Genomic DNA, 24,405 nt, shown 5'->3' with positions numbered 1-24,405 from the left:
TTGGAGAGATGGCTCAGAGGTTGACGACTCACTGCTCTTCCACATCACCTGAATTCCTTCCCAGCATCCATGTTGGGTCATTGACAGCCTTCTGTAACTCTTACCTCCAAAGATCCCAGCATCCTCTTCTGATTTCTAGATGCACCTGCGTATACATGACTGACTCTTATGTACACGTACATAAAAAAAGTCTTTAAAAAGCCGGGTGTGATGGCAATCGCCTTTAATCCCAACACTCAGGAGTCAGAGGAAGGTGGATCTCTGTGAGTTCAAGGCCAGCCTGGTCTACACAGTGAGTTCCAGGACAGGCACCAAAATCACATAGAGAAACCCTGTCTCGAAAAATGAAAACAAAACAAAAAGCAAACAAACAAAAGGCTTAAAAGAAAAAAAAAGAAGCTGAAATTATTGCCCCTTCATTGTTAAACAAGTCAGTTACATGGATTAAACTCATATAAAAGATCATTATGTACTTATAAGAAAAGTCCTCAAGAAATTCAGACTCGATTACAGATTCTGTAATAGTTCAGCTGTTGACAGGTGTCCTCCACTGAACTCTAGGACATGAGAAAGGAAAGGCTTGCTTTACATGAAGAGCATGTGTTTTCAACTGGAGTAGGAGGTGGAGTTCAGATGTAAACTGGTGGGGATGGGAGGAAGCCGGGCATTTCTGCACGTCCCTCACACGGGGTGGAAGGACTTGAGGAAGTGAGCATGAAGCTGCATGCTGAAGAACCTTTTACTGAGGGTACTCTATATGCGTGTATTTACACGTGTTGAGTTTGGGGGTTGGAGGGCAGAAAACCCCATCAGTGTGCTTGTTGTTTGGTTGTTCTGAGAGTTGGACTCAAGCTCTTCTGTGTGCCGTAACAGGGTTTACTACTCCTACACCCACAGCCCTTCAGCAAATGCTACTTCTAGCTTGGCTGGTCACAGTGATGAGAGAAAGGCAGATGAGAAGGAGTTAAAAACACAATAAACCCATTATCAAAGGCATGGGTGAGTGAGTTAGAAGCAAGTGGTGAGAGTACTCAGTGAGAAGGGTGCTTCCAGGTTGATCCAGTGGAGAACAACAAGCATCAGTGAGTTTTGCAGAAGCTGTAGGAGAGGAGGAGGGAGTGAAGTGGGGCCTGTCAGCCTGTACCTGACAGCTCTGATTGAGGCTTAACAGTTGCCCGGGCCAGGGCCTACTCCCAAGTTTCTATCTCATAGACCACAGTGTTTGGACTGCCTGATACAAAACAGCAGCCTTTATGCTTTTCCACAACTTGTAAGTGTGAGCCTGCATGAGGGAGGCAGAGAGAGAAAATACCACATAAGCAGACACTTTGGGTGACCGGAAAGTCATCCATTCAGGTTCCAGCTTTTGTATGTGTACTGTGTGCTAGCCCTGAGCTAGCTTCTGACTCTGGGACCATTGGGTTGTTGGAGCAGTCCTGCCCAGCAGGAGGGAGAGATTTCATAGCTGAAACACTAGAGAGCAGTTGTCTGCTCATGCTCTCAACTCGATGCTGACAGGTGAAGACCTGCTGTCATCAGAACTCCCTGGCACCCTGCAGTAAGGGCGGAGGAAGCTTCTCCAGGCACACGTGTTTGAATCTTTAACTTAGAAAGACAGACTGACTTACGTTTAAAGGAAAAGTCGAAAGAATATCAGAATTGGTCTAGTCACAGCTATTCCCCTGTTGTCTTTGTTTATCCTGCTGTCTGTCTATGCAGCGTTTCAGTCCTGGTTTTCTTTCTCTTGGTACTGTTTGTTTTCCTCTGTCACCAGCTCACGGTTTCTCCCTCTCTGCCCCCTTTGGAGTAGTTATGCTCTTTTTCTTTACCTGGTTCCCTCTCAGCACGGCCCTGGCCACAAGTGGAAAACTCCTCCTTCCTGCTAGCAGCAGTTCTTTCCCAGCAGTCTCAAGTGTCTTAGTTAGAATATGGACTCACTTCGTAAGTTTTTCAGAAGGCTTAAGAAAGTTCATCTGATGCCCCATGCTCTGGTGTTGTGGGGTTCAGCAGGATAAATCTGAGAGCCTAGTAGCGTCCCCTGCTACACTTCTTTTCTCTACTGGGAATGTTTTGATCCCTCTTTCCCTTTGTTCAGACTTGTTGAGAGAGGAGGAGGCCATTTCTAGTTTGCAGCAGTGGCAGTTTTGATTTCTCCAAGGCCTGCCTCCCGTTTTTATAAAGAAGTAGTGTTGGAAACAGTGAGGGCTGAAAGATTGGAATTATGAACTTGGCGATAGCAGTAACTTGCTTTGTGACCTGTGACCAAGGCCTTATTCTGGGCCACTCAGCCCTCCCTAGTTGTGCCAAATGAAGGGTTGGCGTGCCTGATGCCTCAGTCTCCTTGAGGTCTTGTTCAGGGTCACAAGGGTCGCTAAGAATTGCACCCTGGCCAGCCTTGTAGGTCTACACCATTCCTCTTGGAAGCCTTGTGAGGCTTGTTGCTGCTTACCTGGTGGCAGCTGAGAGGAAGGTCCTTCACAATTACAAGTTTGGCTCTGAGAGCTCCTGACTCTTATGACAAAGAGAATAGTTTTCAAAATAGAAGAAAATTTTAAAGGAGAAGGAAGTACTTGAAGCAGACCCTACTCCATAGGGGAGTCTGCCTTCTGTCTGAGAGGGACTTAGGAAAGGGTCCAGGAAGATGGCTCAGTGGGGAAGTGCTTGAGAACTTGAGTTTGGCCCCTCAGAACACAAATGGCAGCCAGCATGGGGAGGAGATGGACCCTGGTGGAGCCTGGTGGCTTGTTCTCCAGCCAGTCTAGGAGAAATGGCGAGCTCCAGGTTCTGTGAAAGACCTGTCTCAGAAGAAGAAAAGGGGGAAGAAGAAGAGGACTTGGAGGAATGATCAAGGCAGGCATCCCTGAGCCAGCCTTTATTCTCACTCGGCCAGGTGGGCCTCCATACACACATGCACTTTAACAGACTGAGCACTTATGTTAAATAACTTATGTGCTATTTAACGGAAAAGTATACCATGTGTGGTTAGTTGTGTCTTGGGAAAGGAAAGTGTGATTGCCTTTCTTGGAGAGCTAAATAAATGCGGCTAAATTTGATGCAGTTTTATATAATGTCTCGTACACGGGTGCTAGAAGATGATTGGATTATGTATTTTGGAAAGGACACAGAATATTTAAGAGGATAAATGTGCCCTCGGGTCAACTGTGGCCAGTGATTTATGCCTGGGAGAAAAATCCCACACAAGCAGGTTTGCACATAAAGCTAAGTGGAGCTGAAGTTGACTTCTGGGTGAGGGGATAAAGCCCTGGATAAAGCATGGTGGCTCTGTAATCCTAGTGCTTGGGAAGCCAAGATAGAAGGATTGTGAACTTGAGGTCTGCGTGAGTTACACAGTGAGATCCTGTATCACACAGAACAACACCCTAAAAGGAATGGGCACTAGAATTGAAGGCTGGAAACCCAGCTCAGAGATGGAGCCTCTGCTTGCTCCTTGTGTGCAACGCCCTGGGGTTGTGCCCAGGCCATAACAACCCCTCCCCTCCAAACAAAACAGACGTTTATTAAATGTGATCACAGAGCAAATATAAATACTTTTCATTAAGTTATTTTAAAGACTGCTTTGTGATGTGAAAAGCTTATCAAGGAAAGCATGCTTCTTACATAAAGAACAGTTAAGCAGCGCAGAAGTTTATATGGTAAAAGTCAGTTGTCCCCTTTTCTTCCATCACTCCCACCAAACAGATGCTGTTGTTAACTGACAGCCTTCTGACTTAATTTCTGAACCTGGGTGACCTTAGCAAATGTCTGTGTCTTAGTTTCATGTATGCATGCATATACTGTACTACAGAAACCCTTTTCTATCATCACTGTTCTCACTGGGCTGTTACCCGCCCTCCTCTTGTGGACCCTTTGCTGTTGCTGCTTGCAGCTACAGCTCTTCCTGCTGTGGCGTAAATACTTCTGTCCCATATGCCTATGTTTATGACAGATTTTTGTGTATTCCAACAAATCCAGAGACAATAAACAGTTTTAACCATTGGTAATTATATTATCCAAAACTCAAGTGTGTGTTCTGTCTTTTGAGCTAGCAGTATTTCTGTCTCTCTGAAGAAATGCTTGAAAATGCCTGTAAAACTGCCCAAGGTAGCACATCTTAAAGGAACAGCATTTCTTTTTCTACTTATGAAAATATTAAATAACCCTTAGGAAAATTCAGCAAAGACAGCGAGCATAAAGAAGCACCACCCTGAGATCCAGCTGCCTGAAGACAGTTATTTTAATTTTTTAATTGTTGCTGAGTATATTCTCACCATTATCCTTCACATGCATGGCTTTACACCCTGCTCCTGAATATAGTCATCACATTTTTTAAGTTCTGAATGCGTTTCCTTTTTTTGGAGCTGTATTGCAAACGGCACCTGAATATTTTGTATTTATCTGCGCACTAGTGTTTCTGTAGAACAGTCCTGGAAGTGGATTGGGGAATTAAGTGTTTTAGCCTAAAGTAATGTAATCTGGGAGCTTCATGTTTACTGGATAAAAATAGCATGCTTTTCTTTAGGTTGAAATTTCTCTTAGAAAATCTGAAATGTGGGGGGCTGGAGAGATGGCTCAGAGGTTAAGAGCATTGCCTGCTCTTCCAAAGGTCCTGAGTTCAATTCCCGGCAACCACATGGTGGCTCACAACCATCTGTAATGGGGTCTGGTGCCCTCTTCTGGCCTGCAGACATACACACAGACATAATATTGCATACACAATAAATTAATAAATAAATATTTAAAAAAAAAAAAAAAAAAAAAAAAAAGAAAATCTGAAATGTGCAGTTTCTTTTTCTTAGTGATGCAGATTCCTTGTTAGTACAGACACAGCTTCTTAGACTTAATCTGGAGATGTAGACCCTTTGTAGTTCTGCTTGCCGAGGGCAGCTATTTCTAACTCCTCATGTTCAAATGCCATTCGAGATAGGAGCTTGCTCTGTTTTTAGACAGCTATTGGTTGCTGGAAAATTTTATTCTTATATCAAACAGAATATGTTGCTTCATCATTTCCACAATTATTTCTGCATCGGGACCGCAGACGATGAAGCTGCTTGCCTGTTCCCAGATGACTGTTCCTCCTCTGTCCTGGCTTTTTTGTTAATCACCTTGACAGGCTAGAGTTAGCTGGGATGATTAACCTGAACTGAGAAAATGCTTCCATCAGATTGCCTCTAGACAAAGGCTGTAGACATTTCATTGATGATGTGGGAGGGCCCAGCCTACCGTGAGTATCGCCACCCTGGGCAGGTGGTTCTGGGATATATAAGAAAGCAAACTGAGCATGAAGTACTTCTTCATGGCTTCTGCTTCAGTTCCTGCCTGGAGGTCCTGTCCCAGTTTCTTTCGGTGATGAACTGTAATAGGGAAGTGTAAGCCATAAACCCTTTCATCCCCAAACTGCTTTTAGTCATGGTGTTTTATCGAAGCAATAGAAACTTCAACTAAGACACCCATTATCTGAGAAGAGCTATCAAATGTTGATATTCTCTACTTTGTAAGCCAGAGAGTTCACCCATCTAGCTACGTTTGTATCATATTATAGTTTTCTTTTGCTGCCTTAGCCTGTATTAAAGCTCATGTTGGTGCTGAGTTACATTTTTATAAGCAGACATTTATACATTGACTGCTGAATTTAGGTGTTCTCTCCCCACTCCCTGTTTTGCACATTGGAATTTTGGACCTGAAAACATAGCTTTGCATCTCTTTTCATTAAATGAAATCTTCCTTAAATTAACACATTATCCTAGCTGTGGGTTATGTTAGGCCCTGTAGGTTGGCAGGTCTCTGTCCTGCTATTCCCAGGTTTGTGTAAGCTGTGGGTTTGATTAGGACTTTTCCAGAGCTTTGTAAACTTTTCCACTCATGAGCCCTTTTTCCTGAGAAAATTTTATGTGACCTTAGCTCTTGTAGTTTATAGGTTTATAATCAATCATTTAGTGTTAATAAATTCTAAGTATATTTAAATTTTATTTTAGATGTATGGATGTTTTGCCTGCGTGTCCTATGTCTGTGCGCAGCATGTGTGTAGTGCCTGTGGAGGCAGAAGAGGATGTCAGGTCCCCTAGGCCTGGAGTTACAGATGGTTCTGTGTTACCATGTAGGCACTGGGATTGAACCAAAGTCCTCTGCAATAGCAGTCAGTGCTCTTAACCACTGAGCCAACTCTCCAACCCCATAAACATATCTTAAGACAGTTTTTGCTGTATATATACCTTAGTCATTTATTAAAGATAAAATCAAATATTTGTACTAATGAGATGAGTGTGTTTATTTTATTTTTTACATAGAGATTTAAATCTTGGTCAGATGTTTAACTGCAGGCACAGCATCTTCGGTGTTTTTAAGAGTTGATATTCCGATTTTATCAGCAGTGCTGAGAGTGTCGCTTGGCTTAAGTACACAGTGCAAATGCCAAGGCTGTTTTTCAGGACTGTTTCAAAAACTGCTGGACAGTCTGGCGTAGACTCAAGCCCAAATCACCCAAATTTATTTATTTATCTTGTTTTTAGAAATTGGTCAACAACTCTAAGTTTTAAAAATAAAAATCCTAACAGTGCACTCCACAGATAGGATGGTCCACTAGCTATATGCTGTGGAATGATGGCTAGAAAATCCTTAAAAAGTCGCTCTTTTTCCCTAGCTAAAAGCTTTGTGGGAGGGCAGTGAGCGCATGTGTGCACCTTGGCTTAGTGAGGTCACATGACTTACTGACGGCTATACCTCAGGCTTGTATGGATCAGATTTTGGATTACGTTTCCATGGTTGCGTGTTCAGAGCCTGTGCTGTCAACAGATTTCTCACGGTCATTTCTGGATCACAGCCTGCAGCTGTGTTCTAGGTTTGCCATGGATGGCTGGACTCGTCCGGGGACTGATGGCCGCTGTGTGCAGTGGGGCTGATGTCTGTCCCTTCCTAAGGGTCACTCTCTGTATGCTTTCATTTTCTAGCACCACTTCTCACCCTGTGCTTACAAAAGCAGATTGCTAGGGATGGCTCAGCAGCTAAGGACATTGGCTGCACTCCCAGAGGCCCTGGGTTTGACCACCCACATGACAGCTCATAGCTGTCTCTAACTCCAGTCCCCGGGGAAGGGCACCAGGCATGCATATGGTACACAGACATACATAGAGGCCAAATACCCATACTCACAAAATAAAACTTGGGCGGGGGGAGGAAACCAAACAAACCAATTTTAGGTTAGAGAGAAGGCTCAGCAGTTGGAAATGTTTACTGCTCTTCCAGAGGACCCCGGTACTGTTCTCAGTACTTAGCTCACAATCAGCTGTAACTCCAGCTTCGGGGCATTTGAAACCCCTTCTGATCTCCAAGGGCTCCTGCACACCTGTTGTCCACAAAACCTGTGTGTGTGTGTGTGTGTGTGTGTGTGTGTGTGTGTGTGTGTGAATTCTAATTAAACTTCAGACTGTAGACAAGTCCTTTCTCTGGTGGAACACTCATCAAGAATGTGTGAGGGCCTCATTTCAAATAATAGCGTGGCAAACGGCAACCCTCCCTTTCCCCAGAATTTCAGCTTTTGGCAGGAAGAGGCAGGAGGAGCAGGAGTTCAAGGTCATCCTGTGCTTCACAGCAAGTTCCAGGCTAAAAGAAAAAAACAAGAACAAGAAAGAAAAGGAAAAATGTCTTCTGTTCATTAACCATCAGCTGCCTGGCACATTTCTTCCCTTACCATGTTGTAGTTTATTATATATGTTTTCTATCTCATTTTAAACTTAATGCTGTATTGGAAATTTAAAACTGTGAGACCTTTTTTGAAAACAGTACTCATTTAAGTCTGGGGAATGACTCAGTTGGAAAAGCATGCAAGCTTGAGGACCCGAGTTTGGATCCCTGGCACCCATGTACGACGAGGGGCGTGCCAGTGCGTTCCTGTAGCTCCACCAAGGCAGTCAGAGGAGAGCGGGCACTGGGAGAGCCCGCCGTCCAGGGAAGATCCCTGACCCTCACAAGTGCCGCGTATATGCACCACACCTGTATTTGTGAATCACCCTAGTTAATCATTTCTCCATCAGTCTTTTAGGCCATCAGTTCTCATCAGTTCTGTCAAGCTTTTTCAGATTCTGTCGTTACTTTGTAAGGATTAGTTCCAGGTCCAAATTCATGTCCAAGTCTGTGCATGTTTTAAAAACTGGGTTACTTTTAGTGACGGAGTTCTGGGCGGTTCCCCTGTCTTTTGTGGTAATCCTATTTTTGATTTTTTTTTCCTTTGTGCTCTGAATTAGATCATTAAGTCCTTCTTCGTTTTCACTTTAACACCCCCTCCCCCCGGTTCAAGCCGTACTTGAATTTTACTTTCACAAACTCATGTTCTTGGTGCTCAGATTGCTCTTTGCAAGTGTTCACTTGAACACTGTTACTTTACAGATTGGCAGCTGTGATGCAGATTTAGTGATGGTATTCAGCTGTAGGGTAGAGGGATGGAGGAGGGGACCTGACTTTTTAAACTTTTACTGTTTCTTCTTGTAATATTTTTTCTGACACCCCTTTTAACTGGAGTATATAATTCTAGGTTAGGGTTGAAATACCTGTCACTTAGATTATCAGCAGATTCATACTTCATCTAATTCTTTTAGCTTTAAAAATGGCTCTCATAACTAACTTTTTATAGGTTAAAATGTGGGATCTTTTTACCTGTTCCTTTTTACTCCCCCAGCCATTAATCAACAAAAACTTGTAGGAATTCTACAAGACTAGTTTTAATTTAAATCTGCTGCTTACATATTAACTATTATATCTTTTTAAAAATGTTAAGTGGATTTTGAACTTTAGCATGTATGTCTTAAAACAATGTACTTTATTAATTATTTAAGTATCACTGCCTGAGTTTTAAATGCCTGTCTAAACATATCTAAATAGAGAGGGAGGCCCAGGCACGCCACACACAGCCCCAGTCTGTGTGGTGTTCAGCGTGCTTAGACTCTGCAGATGTTGTAGGACACGTGCCTTTTGCTGTATGTATTTTATACCTGTGTCTTACTTCATTTATTTAAGATCTGGACGTTGGTGGTTGGCTATGTGCTGATGGTTTCATTCAAATGGAATGCGAACACCGAACGCTACTTGAGAGCAGTTTCGATTCCTGTCTGGATGGCACTGCTTTTTCATATAGGTGGGTCCTTTTTAATTCTTCTTTGTGAACAGTCACCCTGTAACTGTAGTTTAAGGTCAGCAGAGGCTGACCAGTGAAAGTGAGCTCTGTGTAGTGTTTTATGTTGCATTTAAAATTCTTTAACATAGTCTATAGAAAATGTTGAGCTTTGAGCTTTCTCTAATCTTCAGTGAAGATTCTTTGTTGATCTTTAAATTCCTTATGCATTCTTTTAGTAAGTCCTTGAAGGGTGAGTGTGCCTCAGACTGCAGCCATAGTGACCCTCTAGCTTATTCTGCTTGTGGCAGACTTGGGGAGGAGATAGATAAGCCCCCAAGGATGATAAGAGTCTTGTTGAAGGACTGGAGATTTTTAGTCTGGCTAAGAGGAAGGACCTGGGACAGGAATGGGGGAGGACATTGGGTAAGAAGAGTGCATGAAATAGGAAAACCACTTCCTAAGAGTCGAAGGACTGTCCATCCTGTGAAAGAGTGACTTAAGCAGGCCCTGATCATGAGGGGGAGATGCCAGAACTTCAGGAAGCATCAGAAAGACAGTTCCATGTCAGGCCTGCTCAGAGTCATGGGTTTCCTGTCCTGAGGAGCAGCTCACTCTTAGCTGGGTGGGGCTGGTGTTAGTGGTGGTATTGGGCTGCTGCTGTTGCTCTTGAATGGTTTTTCAGCATTATGTACAGAATTGGGCAAGACATATTTCTAAGCCTGAGTTGATGGGAATAATAGGTTCTTTCTAATTTAAAAACAAAATAATTGAGCAACCTAGAGAAGCAGGTAGCTGAAAGTACCTTTTAGAATGAACCTTCTTTGTAAGTTGCTCTTCCTTCCCCCCAAGAAAGCAACAGCTAAGCCTAACTGACTGCTGAGGCTCTGATTTTAAGAGGGCAGTACTCTATAGAATTGTTGAGTTGGCACCATTAGGTTTATCTGCAGGATGTGACTCAGGGTAAGTATGCAGAAGGCAGAGGAGGGAGTCCCATGTGAACTCAGGGAAGGCAGGTGCTTGGGGATTAACTGTATACTGTGGGAGCTTTGGCTGTAGCCTTTGGGTTTGTTGGGCCCTTTCTTGAGACTGAGTTCAAATCTAGTGCCATTTTCAGAAAATTAGGCTGGCTCCCCGTCTTCAGGATCAGTGCCTGACTCTGTTTGTTCTAGTATCAGGTGCTCCATAGGTTGAACTTGATTTTGGGGTGACCTGAAACTTGTGAGGGGTGTGTGGGTGTCTGTAATGGGTTGGGGATTGACTCTTAAGAGTAGGCTGGAACATGCCTTGATGTTTGAGAGAAAGAACGGAACTGTCCTTGAGTTGGGGTTTACCTGCAAGTGTCCTTTACAAACATTTTCCCCATGAAATGATTTCTTAATTAGCACGAATATCAAAATGTTCTGTTAACTAAGAATGCTAATTCTTAATGATTTTCAGCATCACTGGCTGGCTCATGGAGAATCCCAGTATTCCTGGTTATTGTCTTCCTGATGTCTGTGGGCACCCTTTATGAAAAACAGAATGGGAAGGAGTCTGCTGGTAAGAAACAATCTACTATGAGTACATTCTTAATATTTTGAGAGGATAACTGTTTCTATCGCTGTGATAAACACCATGAGCAAAAGCAACTTGAGGAGGAAAAGATTTATTTCCTCTTACAACTCTCAGGCCAAAGGTCACACTTCGTCCCAGAGAAGTCAGGATAGGAACTCAAGGCAGGCGCTGGTGCAGAGGCCACAGTGAGCTGGCTTGCTCTCCGTGACTTCTCAGTCTGCTTTCTCGTACAGCGCCTAGGACCACCTGCCCAGGCATGGCACCACCCACAGCGAGCTGGGCCCTCCCACACCAGTCATCAATCAAGAAAATGCACCACAGTTCAGTCTGATGGGGGAATTTTCTCAAGGTTCTGTCTTCCCAAATGATTCTTCTTTATGTCAAGTTGGCATAAAACTAACCAGCATGATAACTTACAAAGAAAAAAAAGCCAAGGTGAAATCTCCTTGAATGTATTTAAAAACCTGAAGTAGTTTTTAAATAGAAAATCAAATTATCTAAAATTTTAGGTTTTTTTAGGTCATGATCCTATTTTTGTATCTTTTTATTATAGTTAATATAAATAAATAAATAGCCATTAACTATTATAAAATGGCATTTAGTATTTGCCCAGTACTGACTGTATTCCTATTATCCCTATCTAGTTTTGCAGTATTTATCTCTCTGAAAGGAAACCCTGTGCATGGGTTCCAGCATACAAATAGAACACAGTCTGTTTACCCGTTGCCCTTCTGGTACATAGATTCCAGCATACAGATAGAACACACTCTGTTTGCCTGTTACCCTTCTGGTACATAGATTCCAGCATACAGATAGAACACAGTCTGTTTACCTGTTACCCTTCTGGTACATAGATTCCAGCATACAGATAGAACACACTCTGTTTGCCTGTTACCCTTCCGGTACATAGATTCCAGCATACAGATAGAACACACTCTGTTTGCCTATTATCCTTTCACAGATATTTGTGTCACTTTCACCTTTTGGATATTATGAATATCAGTGCTTCTATGAAGCATTTGTATATGAGAAACTGTTTATTCTTCTAAAGAATTTGAGTCTCTTAATATGCTTAAATCAATACATAAAAATATAGTGTACATATTACGAGGTGTCATATAATTCTGTGATGTATGTATGTCATTTGAATTTTGGTCAGTCACCTTAGAGCAGGATTCCTGGGTAATGGTGATTCTATGTTTAACTATTTCAGGAACTGCGAGACTACTTCCATGGTAACTCAGCAGTTAACATTCTTCTTCCCTAGATAACATTTCCTGATTACTCTAGAGAGTACCAGTCCAGTGTGTAATGGCTTCTTACAGTGATTTTTGATTTGGGTTTTCTAATGACTGGTGGTGTGAGCATCTTTTTATGCATCTGCTAGTCTGTTTGTACTCTTTGGCCTTTTAAAAATTAGGTTGTCTTTTGTTGCTGAATTCTTTAAATATCTTGGATACTGAGCAGATACACGCTCTGTAAATATTCTATTAGTTATCTGAGTTTTTTGGTAACTTCCTTTTATTTTAATTTAATGTTTTAGAATTTTTTATTTTTAGATATGTATATCTGTGTATGAGTTTGTGCATCTGAGTGCAGTGTTCAGAGAGGCTAGAAGAGGGCATCAGATCCTCCAGAGCTGGAGTTACAGGTGGTTATGAGTACCCTGAAGTAGGTGCTGGGAACTGAACTTAGATCCTAGAAGAGCAGTATACATGTTCTTAATTGCAGAGTCATCTCTCCAGATACTTTCTATATATTCTCTCTCTCTCTCTCTCTCTCTCTCTCTCTCTCTCTCCCTTTCTCTCTCTCTCTCTTTCAAGACAGGATTTCTCTGTGGTACAGTCCTGACTGTTCTGGAGCTCACTCTATAGACCAGGCTGATCTTGAACTCACAGAGACCCACCTACCTTTGCCTCCTGAGTACTGGGATTAAAGGTGTGTGCCATCACTGCCTGGCCAATTTTTATTTTTAAAGCCCAGTCTTTGTATTTTTCTTTTGTGCTGTTGTCATATCTAACAAACTTGGCTGTATCTAAGGCCATAAGTATTTACCCCTTGTTTTCCTTTTGGAATTTTATATTTTGTCTCTTATACTTAAGTCATTGATCAGGTTTCAGTTGCTTTTTGGATATAACATGAAGTAAGTCCACCCTCTCTTTGCATGTTTGACATCTAGTTTCTCCCAGCACAAGTTGCTGAAGTTTTTTTCTTTTTTTGAGTGGTCTTGGTAGCCTTGTGAAGAATCATTTGAACCTGGTTTATGCCTATACTTTTGTTCTTCCTTGACTTTGCTGTTTGCCCTTATGCCAATGTTTTGGTGAAGTAGGAATATAAGTTCTCTAGCTTTCTCTTTTTTTTCATGCTGTTTTGGTGGTTTTGGTTTCCTTCATTACCATGTGAGTTTTAGGATCTTTTTTTTTTTTCTATTTTCACATAATAGTCTGCTGGAATTTTGATAAGATTGTTGAATTCATCAGTAAATTGGGGAACGTTGCATTTTTTTTTCTCTCTTTCACACACAGGTTTCAGTAATCAACCTCCCAGTTCATGAGTCTGGAATGCATCTCCATGTATTTATTCTTTGGTATCTTTCTGTAATATTATGTTTAAGTGTTGTATCTTCTTGGTTTAATTTATTCCTTATATAAAAATGCTTTCTGAGTTTCCATTTTGTATATGCATTCTTAGTATTTAGTTAGAAATGGAATATATTTTGTATTATGCCGATACTGTACCCTTCATCTCTGCTGAATTTGTTTCTTGCCATCAGTTTAGCTAAGGGTTCTTTAGCACTTGCTAACTAATGCTTTTGTTTTTAAAGGTGTGTGTGTGTGTGTGTGTGTGTGAGAGAGAGAGAGAGAGAGAGAGAGAGAGAGAGAGACAGAGAGAGAGCGAGCGAGCATATGTGCTGTATGGCACAGGTGCGCACGTGTGCAGTTGTCCGTGGGGGTTGGGAGGGCATGTCAAATGCCCTGGAGCAGACATTTCAGGCCTTATGAGCTGCGACATGAGTGCTGGAAACTAACTCTTCCCATTTGCTTTTGACTCCTGAGCCATCTCTCCAGCCCCTTAACTAATGATTTCTGTGCTGCTTTAGATTTTTCTTTTTCTCTTTGGAACATAGGATCTTTATGTCCAGCTCAGGCTGGTCCTCCAATATGTCACCACACTTGGCATCCCTGAAGATAGGCTCCAACATTGTTTTTAGCATTTACTCCAGTCACAACAGCGTGTGGCACTCTTGTATGGTGATCGTATGTCTTATGAAAGATTTTTTAGGTTGTTTCTAGTTTATCTGGTAAGTATATATCAGATGACTGTGAGATTTCTTTTTCTTTTGTTTTGAGACAAGATCTCACTGTGTAGCCCTGCTGTCTGGAGCTTACTACATAGACCAAATTGGCTTTAAAATAACTACGAAGAACCATAGTTACAGATTTCTCTGACAGTGGAAAATCTGGAAGATTGTATTTTCTATTTTGCTGTCTTTCAGTCTCCTGTTTTGACCTGTCTCTGTCAGGATGGTTGAGCCCCAGGCTGTGTGGAAGACTGGAGTGGGCAGTATTTGGTGACTTTCACTTGTCCTGCTTGGTTTTACCTTCTTGTTCCTTTCCTGGGATGTCAGTGACTCAGACAGCTCTGGGTAACCTTTCCCCACTTCTGGGGTGGCTTCCCTCTGATATAGGGTTAAGTCCTATCAGTCTGGTAAAGTTTTCTGGGCGTCTCTCTCCTTTGGCAGCTACATGGTGTCCCTCTGATTCTGCCTACTTTCTCCCTACATCTTTGTTCGAATTTCCTGCCTGGCTTTACTCTAGTAAAGCCTTTGGTTGAAACAGTTTCTTTAATAACCAATGGTAATAAAAGATATTCATAGCACACAGAGGAGAATCCCACATCAATTAGGCCTCTGGATTTTATTGGAATTCAAGCCTACATTTGTTTGGTTCCTGGGCCCAGAAACTGAGTTTATTTCAACAGTTCACTTTAAACTCAGGAGCTCGACTCTTGGGACTTGGGAACTCTTGGGTGGTATATCCTGGAACACTAAATAATGTAAGGGGAAAATGTGTTCTCTCACTGAATAAGAACTTTTTAAGGTTCTTTTCAATTTTATTTTCATTGTTTTATATATATATATGTGTGTTTTGCCTGCATGTTTATCTGTACACCATGTGCATGCAGTGCCCAAGGACCAGAAGAGGGGTCAGATCTCCCAAACTGTAGTTATAGATGGAGCCATAATGTGAGTACTGGGAATTGAACACAGGTCTTTGGAAGAGCAGCTAGTACTCTTAATCACTGAACCATTACTTCAGCTTTTTGAGGTCCTTTTGAATGGACTGTCTTTAGAAATCCACAGATAACAACAGAATAAACAAACAAATCCCATACGACCCGAATAAACAAACTAAAATGATGGTGCCTCCCTCTGTGCTGACCATGTTGCATTTCAGAGGTGGAGGCACCTCCAGTCACACAGTGGAGCTGTGGTTTCAGCCGAGGTCCTTGACCCTCAGCCCCATGCTCTTTTCCTTGCCTTGTCAGGTGGAACAAGCAGGCATTAGTCATAGTGAACGTGTCAGCAGCTGGCCTTGCCCCAGCTGTAGTCGTCATTACCTTTCTTCTTCCACCTTAGCCTGGCTGACTCATCCTAAGTCCATCACTTCTCTGCCCACTGCCCACTGTTTCACGTGGTAGAAACCTGCTGCCTTAGCCTTGCTGCTCCTTTCATTAGACTGCTTCTTGATCTTTGCACAGGCTGGGCGATTATAATGAGATAACAATAAGGGTAAAAAGTTTGCTACAAAGTGCTAACATCTGGTGTCCCACCTTCTCATCACAATATCTCATGACAACTCTTAATACTACTGGTCCTTGCTACATGGCACCTCTTCAATAGTATTACAGTGACAGTTACATTTCAGTATGAACTAACACCACCCCTGGAAAAGAGTGTCAATGTGTTCCCTTGGTTTGTAGAGACACGAGGATGCTGGCATTATTCTTTCTAAAGCAGGAGGCCCTGGCGGTGTGTAAACATGCCATCCTATCTTTTGAAGCAATCTGGTGAGACTGATAATCATATTGTATATGCCTGATACTTGGATTCAGGCATTTGTTCTGAATATGAGCGATGGCTTTAAAGTAAGAAAAGCCAGGACTGGAAGGTGGCTCAGTGGTTAAGAGCATATGCTGCTTTTTCAGAGTACCAGAGTTTAGCTCCCAGCACCCACATTAGGTGACTCACAACTGCCTATAACTCTGACTTGGATCCATGGGATCCAATGTTTTCTGGCCTCTGTGGGAATCTGCATTCATATGTATATATATATTCTCTCTCTCTCTCTCTCTCTCTCTCTCTCTCTCTCTCTCTCATACACACACACAAAACCAGATTTGAACGAATAAAAAAGAGGGGGGCTGGAGAGATGACTCTGCAGGTAAGAAGAGCCCTGACTCCTCTTCCAAAGGACCTGAGTTCTATTCCCAGCACCCACATGGCAGCTCAGAACCACCTGTAATTCTGGTTCCAGAGGATCTGACACCTCTTCTGGCCTCTGTGGGCATTGCATGTATGTGATACAAAGACATACAGTTAGGCATAATACCCATGAACATAAACTAAAAATAAAGTGAAGGAAAAATGATAAAAAGTAGAAAAAACAGTCAGTCTTCTGCTGTGTCGCTAATATCAAGATGCTTGGTGTCGAGCAGCAGTGTGGATCACCTGGCCACTGCTCTGCTCTGACCCGGGAGTTGCTTCAGTCTTGGGAGAGCATGTGCTGAGAATGAGCAAGCTTGGCCAGTGAAGCCCAGATAGAAAAGAGGAGAGGAGCAAAGCCAGCTTCTCACTGCTCATCCCCTGACCTCCAGTTACAGCTCTGTTAGCTTTGTACCACTGCTCATGCCGGGGCCTGTGCGCTAGAAGCTCTTGAGAGGAAGGTGTGTCCCGTTAGTTAGGGACAGGTCACTACAGGTAGCAGGTGGCCAATGTGCAGTCCTCGTGCCAGCAGCAGGCAGTTCTGGTTTCTCGCTGCTGTGCTTGAAGAACAGAGCAGAACAATATACTTATTTATACTTGTATCAACTTGTGTTTTCTTATTAACATTGAGAAATCAATTTACTCTTCGTGGACTTTGTTGTATCAATAGATTTTAATCTAATCTCATGTTTGGTTCCTTTGTTTCAGAGTCTGAGTTTCTGTCTTGTCACTGGCCGCCTTTGGACCTGTGTAGCTGTCCCCATACTGGCCCTGACCCTAGGTAGATTGATACTTGAAACCTTGAGTATGCTTCCCCACCCCAGACCTTGAGCCCAAGGTTATGAATCCTTGTTTATATGACTTATTTTTAGCTGGTTTTTAAATCTAGTACCATGACCTTGCCTAGAATCTCATTCTTGGCATTCATCTGTCCAGACCTTGGGGTTTTGAAGTACAGAAACATAGCACATAGATAGAACTCACTAAAGTGTGTATCTGTTTGATAAGAGAAGTTACCAGGTCTTGGGTCCGTAATTTTCAAGCGCCTTTTGTTGGTTTTCACTGTGTGGTAATCACTCTGTGTGACCCAGAACATGACTGCATAGATTTCATTGAATGTTCACTGTGTATTTTATTGATAGTAGCAAATCGAATAGTCTTTTACACTGTAGTTTTGTTGGTTTTAGTTTTCAGATTCAAATGTCTATGATGTGCAGAATGTAACTTAACTCTGAAAGAAGATATGGACGTGTCTGCTTGGGAGACTATGACTTAGGGCATAGCTGTACTAGTAAGTAAAGGGATGGAGGCTGCAGAGGTCCTCTGGGTGTACTGGAGACATCAGTGGCTTATGCTGACAGTATGTGCTGTCAGTGACAGTACTTTGTTGTTGGTGATGGCTCAGATGTGCTCAGTACCTCCCAGGAAGCATTCAGAGCTCTTTATCTTTCCACTCAGTCACATACAAAATAGGAACTGGCTTCACCTATGGAACTGGCTTCACCTGTGAGGATACTGGGCTTGTTGGCAGGGATTCTCCCACCACTGCCCCCATGGTAAGAACTGGGGTTCAGGCCTAGGTGTTGCTGCTTCCTCACCTACCTCCCCAGCCCTGGAATTATCCTTCCTCCACGTATAGAAACTCTGTAGCTTTCCACTCTCTGAATTGGAAGTTTCATCTTCCAGTTACCTGCCCACTTCTCTCATAGACGTGTGTTCTGGCCTTCTTGATTGCTTGAAGCCCTTCAAAGAGGATGCTGCTTTGCTTTTTTTGCCTAGAAACTTGTAGCTACTATTACTAGTTAAGTTCCAGTCTCTCCTTTCCCCAAGATAGACTTGTTATGTTCCTTTATGTGACTGCTATTGTTTAAGTGAGTTAGAGAATAGAATGATCTAGTATCCTGGAGAGAGAACTCCTTTGGAAACTGTCTCCTGAGCTCCCATTATGGATTAGGTTTCCATAATTTTAGTTAGTTTGTTTTTCGAGACAGGGTTTCTCTGTGCAACTGTGGCTGTTCTGGAATTCACTCTGTAGATCATACTGGTCCACCTGCCTCTGCCTCCCGAGTGCTGGGATTAAAGGCGTGTGCCCCCACCGCCCGGTTTACGTTTCCATCCTTTGTGCTGCTCAAATGTTCTACACTATTGACGTTAGTTCTTAACATATTGATTGTAACTTCTAGTTTCAGCATTACAGTGGATGCGAGTTCAGGGTGTTGTCTCCTATGTTAGCATATGGCCCAGTCTCTTCTTAGATGAGTAAATTTGAAAGTCACCATGGAAGCTGTTTTTTTAGGGTGTCTCAAGTGACCCTCCTCTTATTAAATTGCATATGTAGAAATTGTTTGTTCAGGACCACTGACTGTTGCTTACTTCAGAGGAGAGAGCACTGTCTTATATTGTATTTTGACTGGAAATTGTCCCACCTGTCTTTCCCCCTCCCACTGCTTTACTGTCAGGGTTATTAGGTGTCCCCACACTGTAATTTTTTTGGGGGGGTCTTCCTGAGATCTCTGCTGTAGTCAGTTTATGAAACTTTTATCTCCAAGTCTTAGTAAAACGCCAGTTTCCAGAATCTTCACCCCTGGCCTCTTACAGTTCCCCGTGGGATAACCTGGAGAGGAGGGCACCTTCGGCTGTGATCTGTGAGTTTATCACTGCATGCGTTCCCCTGAATGCAGCCACTCCGTACCCGCTGCAGACTGTGTCTAGGTTTCCTCTCATCCGTCCCCCAGAAAAGCGAGAGTGAACTTAGTACATCTCAGAATTGATTGCTTACTTAAGGGCAGGAGGCCACTGTGTGGGTCCTGAGAGGGCAGGGGAAAGGGTGCTTGTACTGAGGACGCTTACATGGCTCGCGCCACCGCTGCTGTCTTGACTGGAGTATTGCACTACAGTTTTGAAGATGTTGCTGTTGTAGAAACTGAGCAAAAAGCCTGCAGAGGTCACTTCTAGAGCTACACATGAGTCTGTATATTCTCTACTCTATTTCAGAAGATGGAGGTGGAGATTACTGCCCTGCTTACGTTTCCAGTGCTTTCCTATTCTTTGGGTAGAGTAAACTCTCAGTATGATCTCTGTGCCTAATGTAATTTGGTGTACTGGTTATAGCTTTTTATTCGGTCATCTGTCCCTCTAGCCGTCTGTGTCCTCAATATACTGACATTTTTTGTTACTGTTCTCATGTCAGCTTCTTTCCATAGCCTTCCTGATAGGTTCCTTTTAGCCTGAGGTTATTCTTGGCATTCGTTTGGTTGATTCCCTTTCCTTGCTTACAATATCAATTATATTTTCATTTTTAAAGAGAACCCTTCCCTTGGGGTTTGAGGAATGGCTTAGAGGCTAAGAGCGCTGGCTGCTCTTACAGAGGACCTAAGTTTAGTTCCCAGCATCCACATGGTGGCTCAGAAACATCTGTCACTCCAGTTCCAGGGTTCTGACACCTTTTTTTTTGGCCTTTGTGGGCATTGTACACATGCGGTATATAGACATAAATTGTAGGGAAAGCACCCAAACACAATAAAAAAAAAATAAATACAAATGTAAAGAGCAAACCCTTCCCTGATTTTCCAGATTATTGCAGGTTTCTTGTCTTAAGAGCTAATAAAACACCTGCACCATGTGTAGCGGTCATAATTTGTCACTTGTTCTTTATGTGGTTCTTTAATGCAGGTATGTCTCTTCACTAGACTTGGGAATTGTCTGTTTGTCTTTATCCCCAGCACATGGTACTCGTAGACAATGAGTATATGTCAGACGTAAAGGGACCTCCTTCCTCCCGCAGTTGATGTTTGCCCTTGTAGAGACTCACGTGGTCTGTAGATGACTGCAGAAGGACTGAAGTCCCCTTACAGACACAGTTTCTGTCTTCTTCCTAGACTGTGAGTGACAGTTCTCTCTGAGTGCCTTAAAATAAACTCAGGCCGCAGGGGCATTTATTGGAGGCTGTGCTAGGACATGGTTGAGCCAGGTGGCTCTGCATTTCAGTGACCACTTGCGACTCTGGCTTCTTATCTCAGGCAGATGGCAGTCTTTAATTTGTGGGTGTATGGGGTTAATTGGAGCTAATAATTCTTTAATTTACTGAAGAGTTGTTTTATTTTCCATGATTGGCAGACTTCTCTGTTGTCATGCTTTCTAAAAGTAAGGTCCTATCTGTGTGAGTGGCCATGGTTTGGTTAGAATGGCCAGTGTCCTTAAGTTGTAGAATCCACTGCAGCTAGTACGAGTAGGGAGGGGTACTCATTAGCAACTGGAAATTACACTTTTTTTTTTTTTTTTTTTTTGGCAAAGCCAAACACCTATTCATGGCTTTGTCATAGATGGAAACAGTGTGGTTGGGGAGGTGCTCAACAAATACAGAAGTGTTCTAGACAGAAGGCCATGCCTGCTGCTTGCCATTACCTTAGAAACCAGACTTTAGGAACTCAGGGACCTTTACTGAGTTGCTGCAGAAAAGTCACTGGCCTGCAGAGTGTTTGTTGTGGGAGCTGTGTGGCTTTCAAATGAGAGTGTTTCATTCTGTTACCCATAGTGCACAGGTGTACTTGCTTGATGGAAACTGCTTTGCATATGACACTTTGGCTGCAGCACATGACACTTAAGAAATAGCTTCTAAGCCGGGCGATGGTGGCGCACGCCTTTAATCCCAGCACTCGGGAGGCAGAGGCAGGCGGATCTCTGTGAGTTCGAGACCAGCCTGGTCTACAGAGCTAGTTCCAGGACAGGCTCCAAAAAGCCACAGAGAAACCCTGTCTCGAAAAACCAAAAAAAAAAAAAAAAAAAAAAAAAAAAAAAGAAATAGCTTCTAGCGTGTAAGAAAATATACTAGAACCTGGTGCTGTATGAGCCAGTCTACCCTGTCTGCATAGCCTGTTAAGTGACCGACCATCAAAGACATGCCTCACTTGCCAGTAGATGCTTGATTTGAATCCATTGCAAATGATACACTTTGGTATTATCCAGCAGGAATTTTATAGGGTGGATATGATAGGTTTAAAAGTAGATTCAGTCCATTTGATCTGAGGATTCGGTAGAGGTCAGAACTAGTGACTGGCTGCTCTGCTTCTCTGATCTTTTAGCATATCTGACATGGGGTTTTCTTATTAAAACCAATTAGAATTTGTGCTACACCAGGGGACCAAGTAATGTTTAGTGTAGTAATATGAGTGGCGGGGCTGCATCCCCTCCACCCGGCTAGCTTTACCCGAAATAATTACACGGAAACTGTATTCTTTTAAACACTGCCTGGCCCATTAGTTCCAGCCTCTTATTGGCTAGCTCTTACATATTGATCTAACCCATTTCTAATAATCTGTGTAGCCCACGAGGTGGCTTACTTACCAGGGAAGATCTTACCCTGCGGCTGTGTCGGGTGGGAGAACCATGGCGACTCCTTGGCTCAGCTTCTTTCTCCCAGCATTCTGTTCCGTCTACTCCGCCTACCTAATTTTGTGTCCTATCAGGGCCAAGCAGTTTTCTTTATTAATTAACCAATGAAACAACAGATAGAAAGATGACCCACCTCCATCATGTTTAGATTTCCCAATGGTGGGTTTTGCCTCCTTTGTTGAAGTTTGTACTTTGTAGACTGCTTTTGCACAATATCCATCCATATATTTACATATTCATTTATGTTATGTCCTTACTGTGAACAGGAAATGTGGTTTGTCCCATACTGTATTAGCACCTAATAATACAAAATAGTACAAGCCAGTTTAACCCGGAAGCTCTCAGACTTGGTGTGCAAAGTTTTCCAGCAGAAATGTGCATTGAAATCATCTTGTAAAGTTATAAAAGCCTAGCATTTTGAATTTAGTTGTTTAGGTGAAGTGTCTGGCATACTTACCATCATTAGGCTCTCAAATGAAGAAGAAAGAATGTTCGGGGACTTGTAGGTGACAGTTTTGAAGTATTCTTTCTTGGTAATGACCCACAGTGGCTGAGAAATCACTGTTTTAGTTTGTTGCTATTGAAAATAGTTTTGGTTTAAATTGGCAGGGGTTAGTTCCTGCTTTTTTTCATTTGTTTTAAGGATTTTTTTTAAAAAATGTGTTTCTTCCTCCCCACCCTCACCCTTTACAGGGACAGAATTACCAGGACAAGTGATCTCCATGGCAGCGTCTACTCTTGCAAACTTGGCCATCTCCATCACAGGGTATGAGTCAGGCAGTGAAGACCAGCCCTCCACTCAGCCCGCAGGTGACTGACATCATGATGTGCTCAGACTCATTCTAGAAAATGAGATAGAGGGAGGCAGGAGAGTGAAGAGCAGCCTGGCGGCACAGAGTGGACCTCAGGCTTGCTGGTGCTCCCCAGCTCCGCTCTCTTCCTGTTTTACAGTGTAACCCTCCTTGTTTGTTTGTTTTTGTTCCCATGCTTCTGATTGTTTGCCTTTGGGCATCCTATCCTGGTTCTTTCCCTTGCCTTTTGAAAACATGCTTTTCTTTTTTTTCTTTTAAATATTTATTTATTATGTATACAATGTTCTGTCTGTATGCCTGCAGGCCAGAAGAGGGCACCAGACCCCATTACAGATGGTTGTGAGCCACCATGTGGTTACTGGGAATTGAACTCAGGACCTTTGGAAGAGCAGGCAATGCTCTTAACCTCTGAGCCATCTCTCCAGCCCCAAAACATGCTTTTCTTATGTCTCACACTTACACTGCTCTTCGCTTAGTGTCCCATTTACCGTATATAGTTCCACCCCAACTCTGTGCTCTCCTTATCTAGGTTTTTTTTTTATTCAGTGCTCCTTTTCCAGCAGTCAGTTCTACCTTGTTTAGTTTTGTACTGTTTTTTATGCGTTTCCTTCACTTCCCAACTCCCTGTCTACAGTGGGGTGTTTTTCCTTTCCACATTTTATACATTCATTTTTTTTTTCTTTTTTACTTCCCTGGTATTCTTTTTCTTGTCTCACAGTAAGAGTACAATTTGAATGCCTTATACGGTATCTGTTTACTGGCTTCTCAGAGCAGGCCCTCTGGTTGCTCTGTAGAGCTTGGCTTCTGTTAGATCCCCCTGGTAGATTCATACCAGGTTTAGGGCTGTATCATTCCACACTTTGACGGAGTTCAGAAGTGTGTAAGTCTGTCCCAGTTTGTGCTGAGATGCCTGTTAGTGCCAGGGGTAATTAGAAGTTAAGATTATTACAGCAAACATTTTTTTGTGCATATGGTTAGTATATGTGTGTGTAGTGAATGCATGTGTGTGTAGAAGCCAGAGTTCGAGGTCAGTATTTCCTCAGTCACTCTTTAATTTTTGAGGTAAGGTCTTTTGTGGCACCTGCAGCTTACCAATTTGACTTGGTTTGCTTGCCAGCAAGCTCCAGAGATTTCCCTGTCCCTACTTTTCCAGTGCTGGGATTGCAGTCACACATTGTAGCCCTTTTTCGTGGGTGTTGGGGATTCAAACCCAAGTACTTACGCTTATGTGCCAAACACTTTACCAGCTGAACACTCCTTCAGCTCCCCCAATATAGCAAGGTATTTTTGAAAGAACTGACTAACTACATGTGTTAAGGAAGGTAGGATTTAGGAAAAAGCCAGTCAGAGTAGAAGAAACACATACTGTTCTTATACATGTGAAACCATGTTTTCAAATCAGAGAAGGATGATACTTAGGTAATAGTTACTGTTCTTCGCTTTTAGCCTTGACCAGTGAGCACAGACACACGCAGGCAAAACATCCATACAAATACAATAAAAATGAATCTCAAAAATATTTAATTCATATAGAGTAAAAGTTAGAACATTTGCTATCTCCCAGAAAATCTGATTTCCCTAGATCAAAACCCTGCTGATGGGACAGTTTCCACAAATTACTTTCAGTCCAAATCTTCTGTCTCTTGAACCCAGTGAGATCCTGCTACAGATGCCAGTGCATTATATTTATATTGCTCTTGTCTCCGTGTGTGACTTTATGTTTTTGTGTTTTTTAGAACCCACGGATAGGGGAGAGCCCCCCCCAGCATTGTCTGCTTCTTCTTCATCATCCTCCCGTTCCTCACCCTCTTCTCCTTCACCTACTTTGGGCAGACAGAGGCCTGAAATGGGGTCATTTCTCAGAAAGAAGAAAACGAGTGACATTTACTTTGTGTCTCTTGTGTGGGCCATCATTGCTGTCCAGCTCTGGCTGAATCTGTGGATCGTGCAGCTGCTGCCGGTACCTGTTGGAGGTTGTTATTTGGTTAATGTTTTATCTTGTTGCCACAGGCTTTTTTTCTCCTTTTCTTGCCATGGGATTTTAATATTTGACATAATTT

The 24,405-nt window shown here is 42.7% G+C and overlaps 1 protein-coding gene across 3 annotated transcripts in view; it reads left to right on the top strand.

Annotated features, from left to right (window-relative positions):
- Positions 1 to 24,405, top strand: part of Tmem245 (transmembrane protein 245) — a 76,381-nt gene that overhangs the window by 1,861 nt on the left and 50,115 nt on the right. For all 3 annotated transcript variants that reach the window (XM_041657066.1, XM_041657067.1, XM_041657065.1), the window contains exons 2-5: positions 9,007 to 9,124; positions 10,541 to 10,642; positions 22,227 to 22,343; positions 24,082 to 24,318. In XM_041657066.1, the coding sequence (XP_041513000.1) occupies positions 9,007 to 9,124; positions 10,541 to 10,642; positions 22,227 to 22,343; positions 24,082 to 24,318 (574 nt within the window). The remainder of the gene's footprint in view (positions 1 to 9,006; positions 9,125 to 10,540; positions 10,643 to 22,226; positions 22,344 to 24,081; positions 24,319 to 24,405) is intronic.

The sequence above is a fragment of the Microtus oregoni genome, unplaced genomic scaffold (assembly GCF_018167655.1).
Source record: "Microtus oregoni isolate MIOR12 unplaced genomic scaffold, Mior012 000008F_ref0000371, whole genome shotgun sequence".
In the NCBI taxonomy this organism is placed as follows: Eukaryota; Metazoa; Chordata; class Mammalia; order Rodentia; family Cricetidae; genus Microtus; species Microtus oregoni.
The sequence above is the reverse complement of the archived record's forward strand: the minus strand, read 5'-3'. Positions and strand labels throughout refer to the sequence as shown.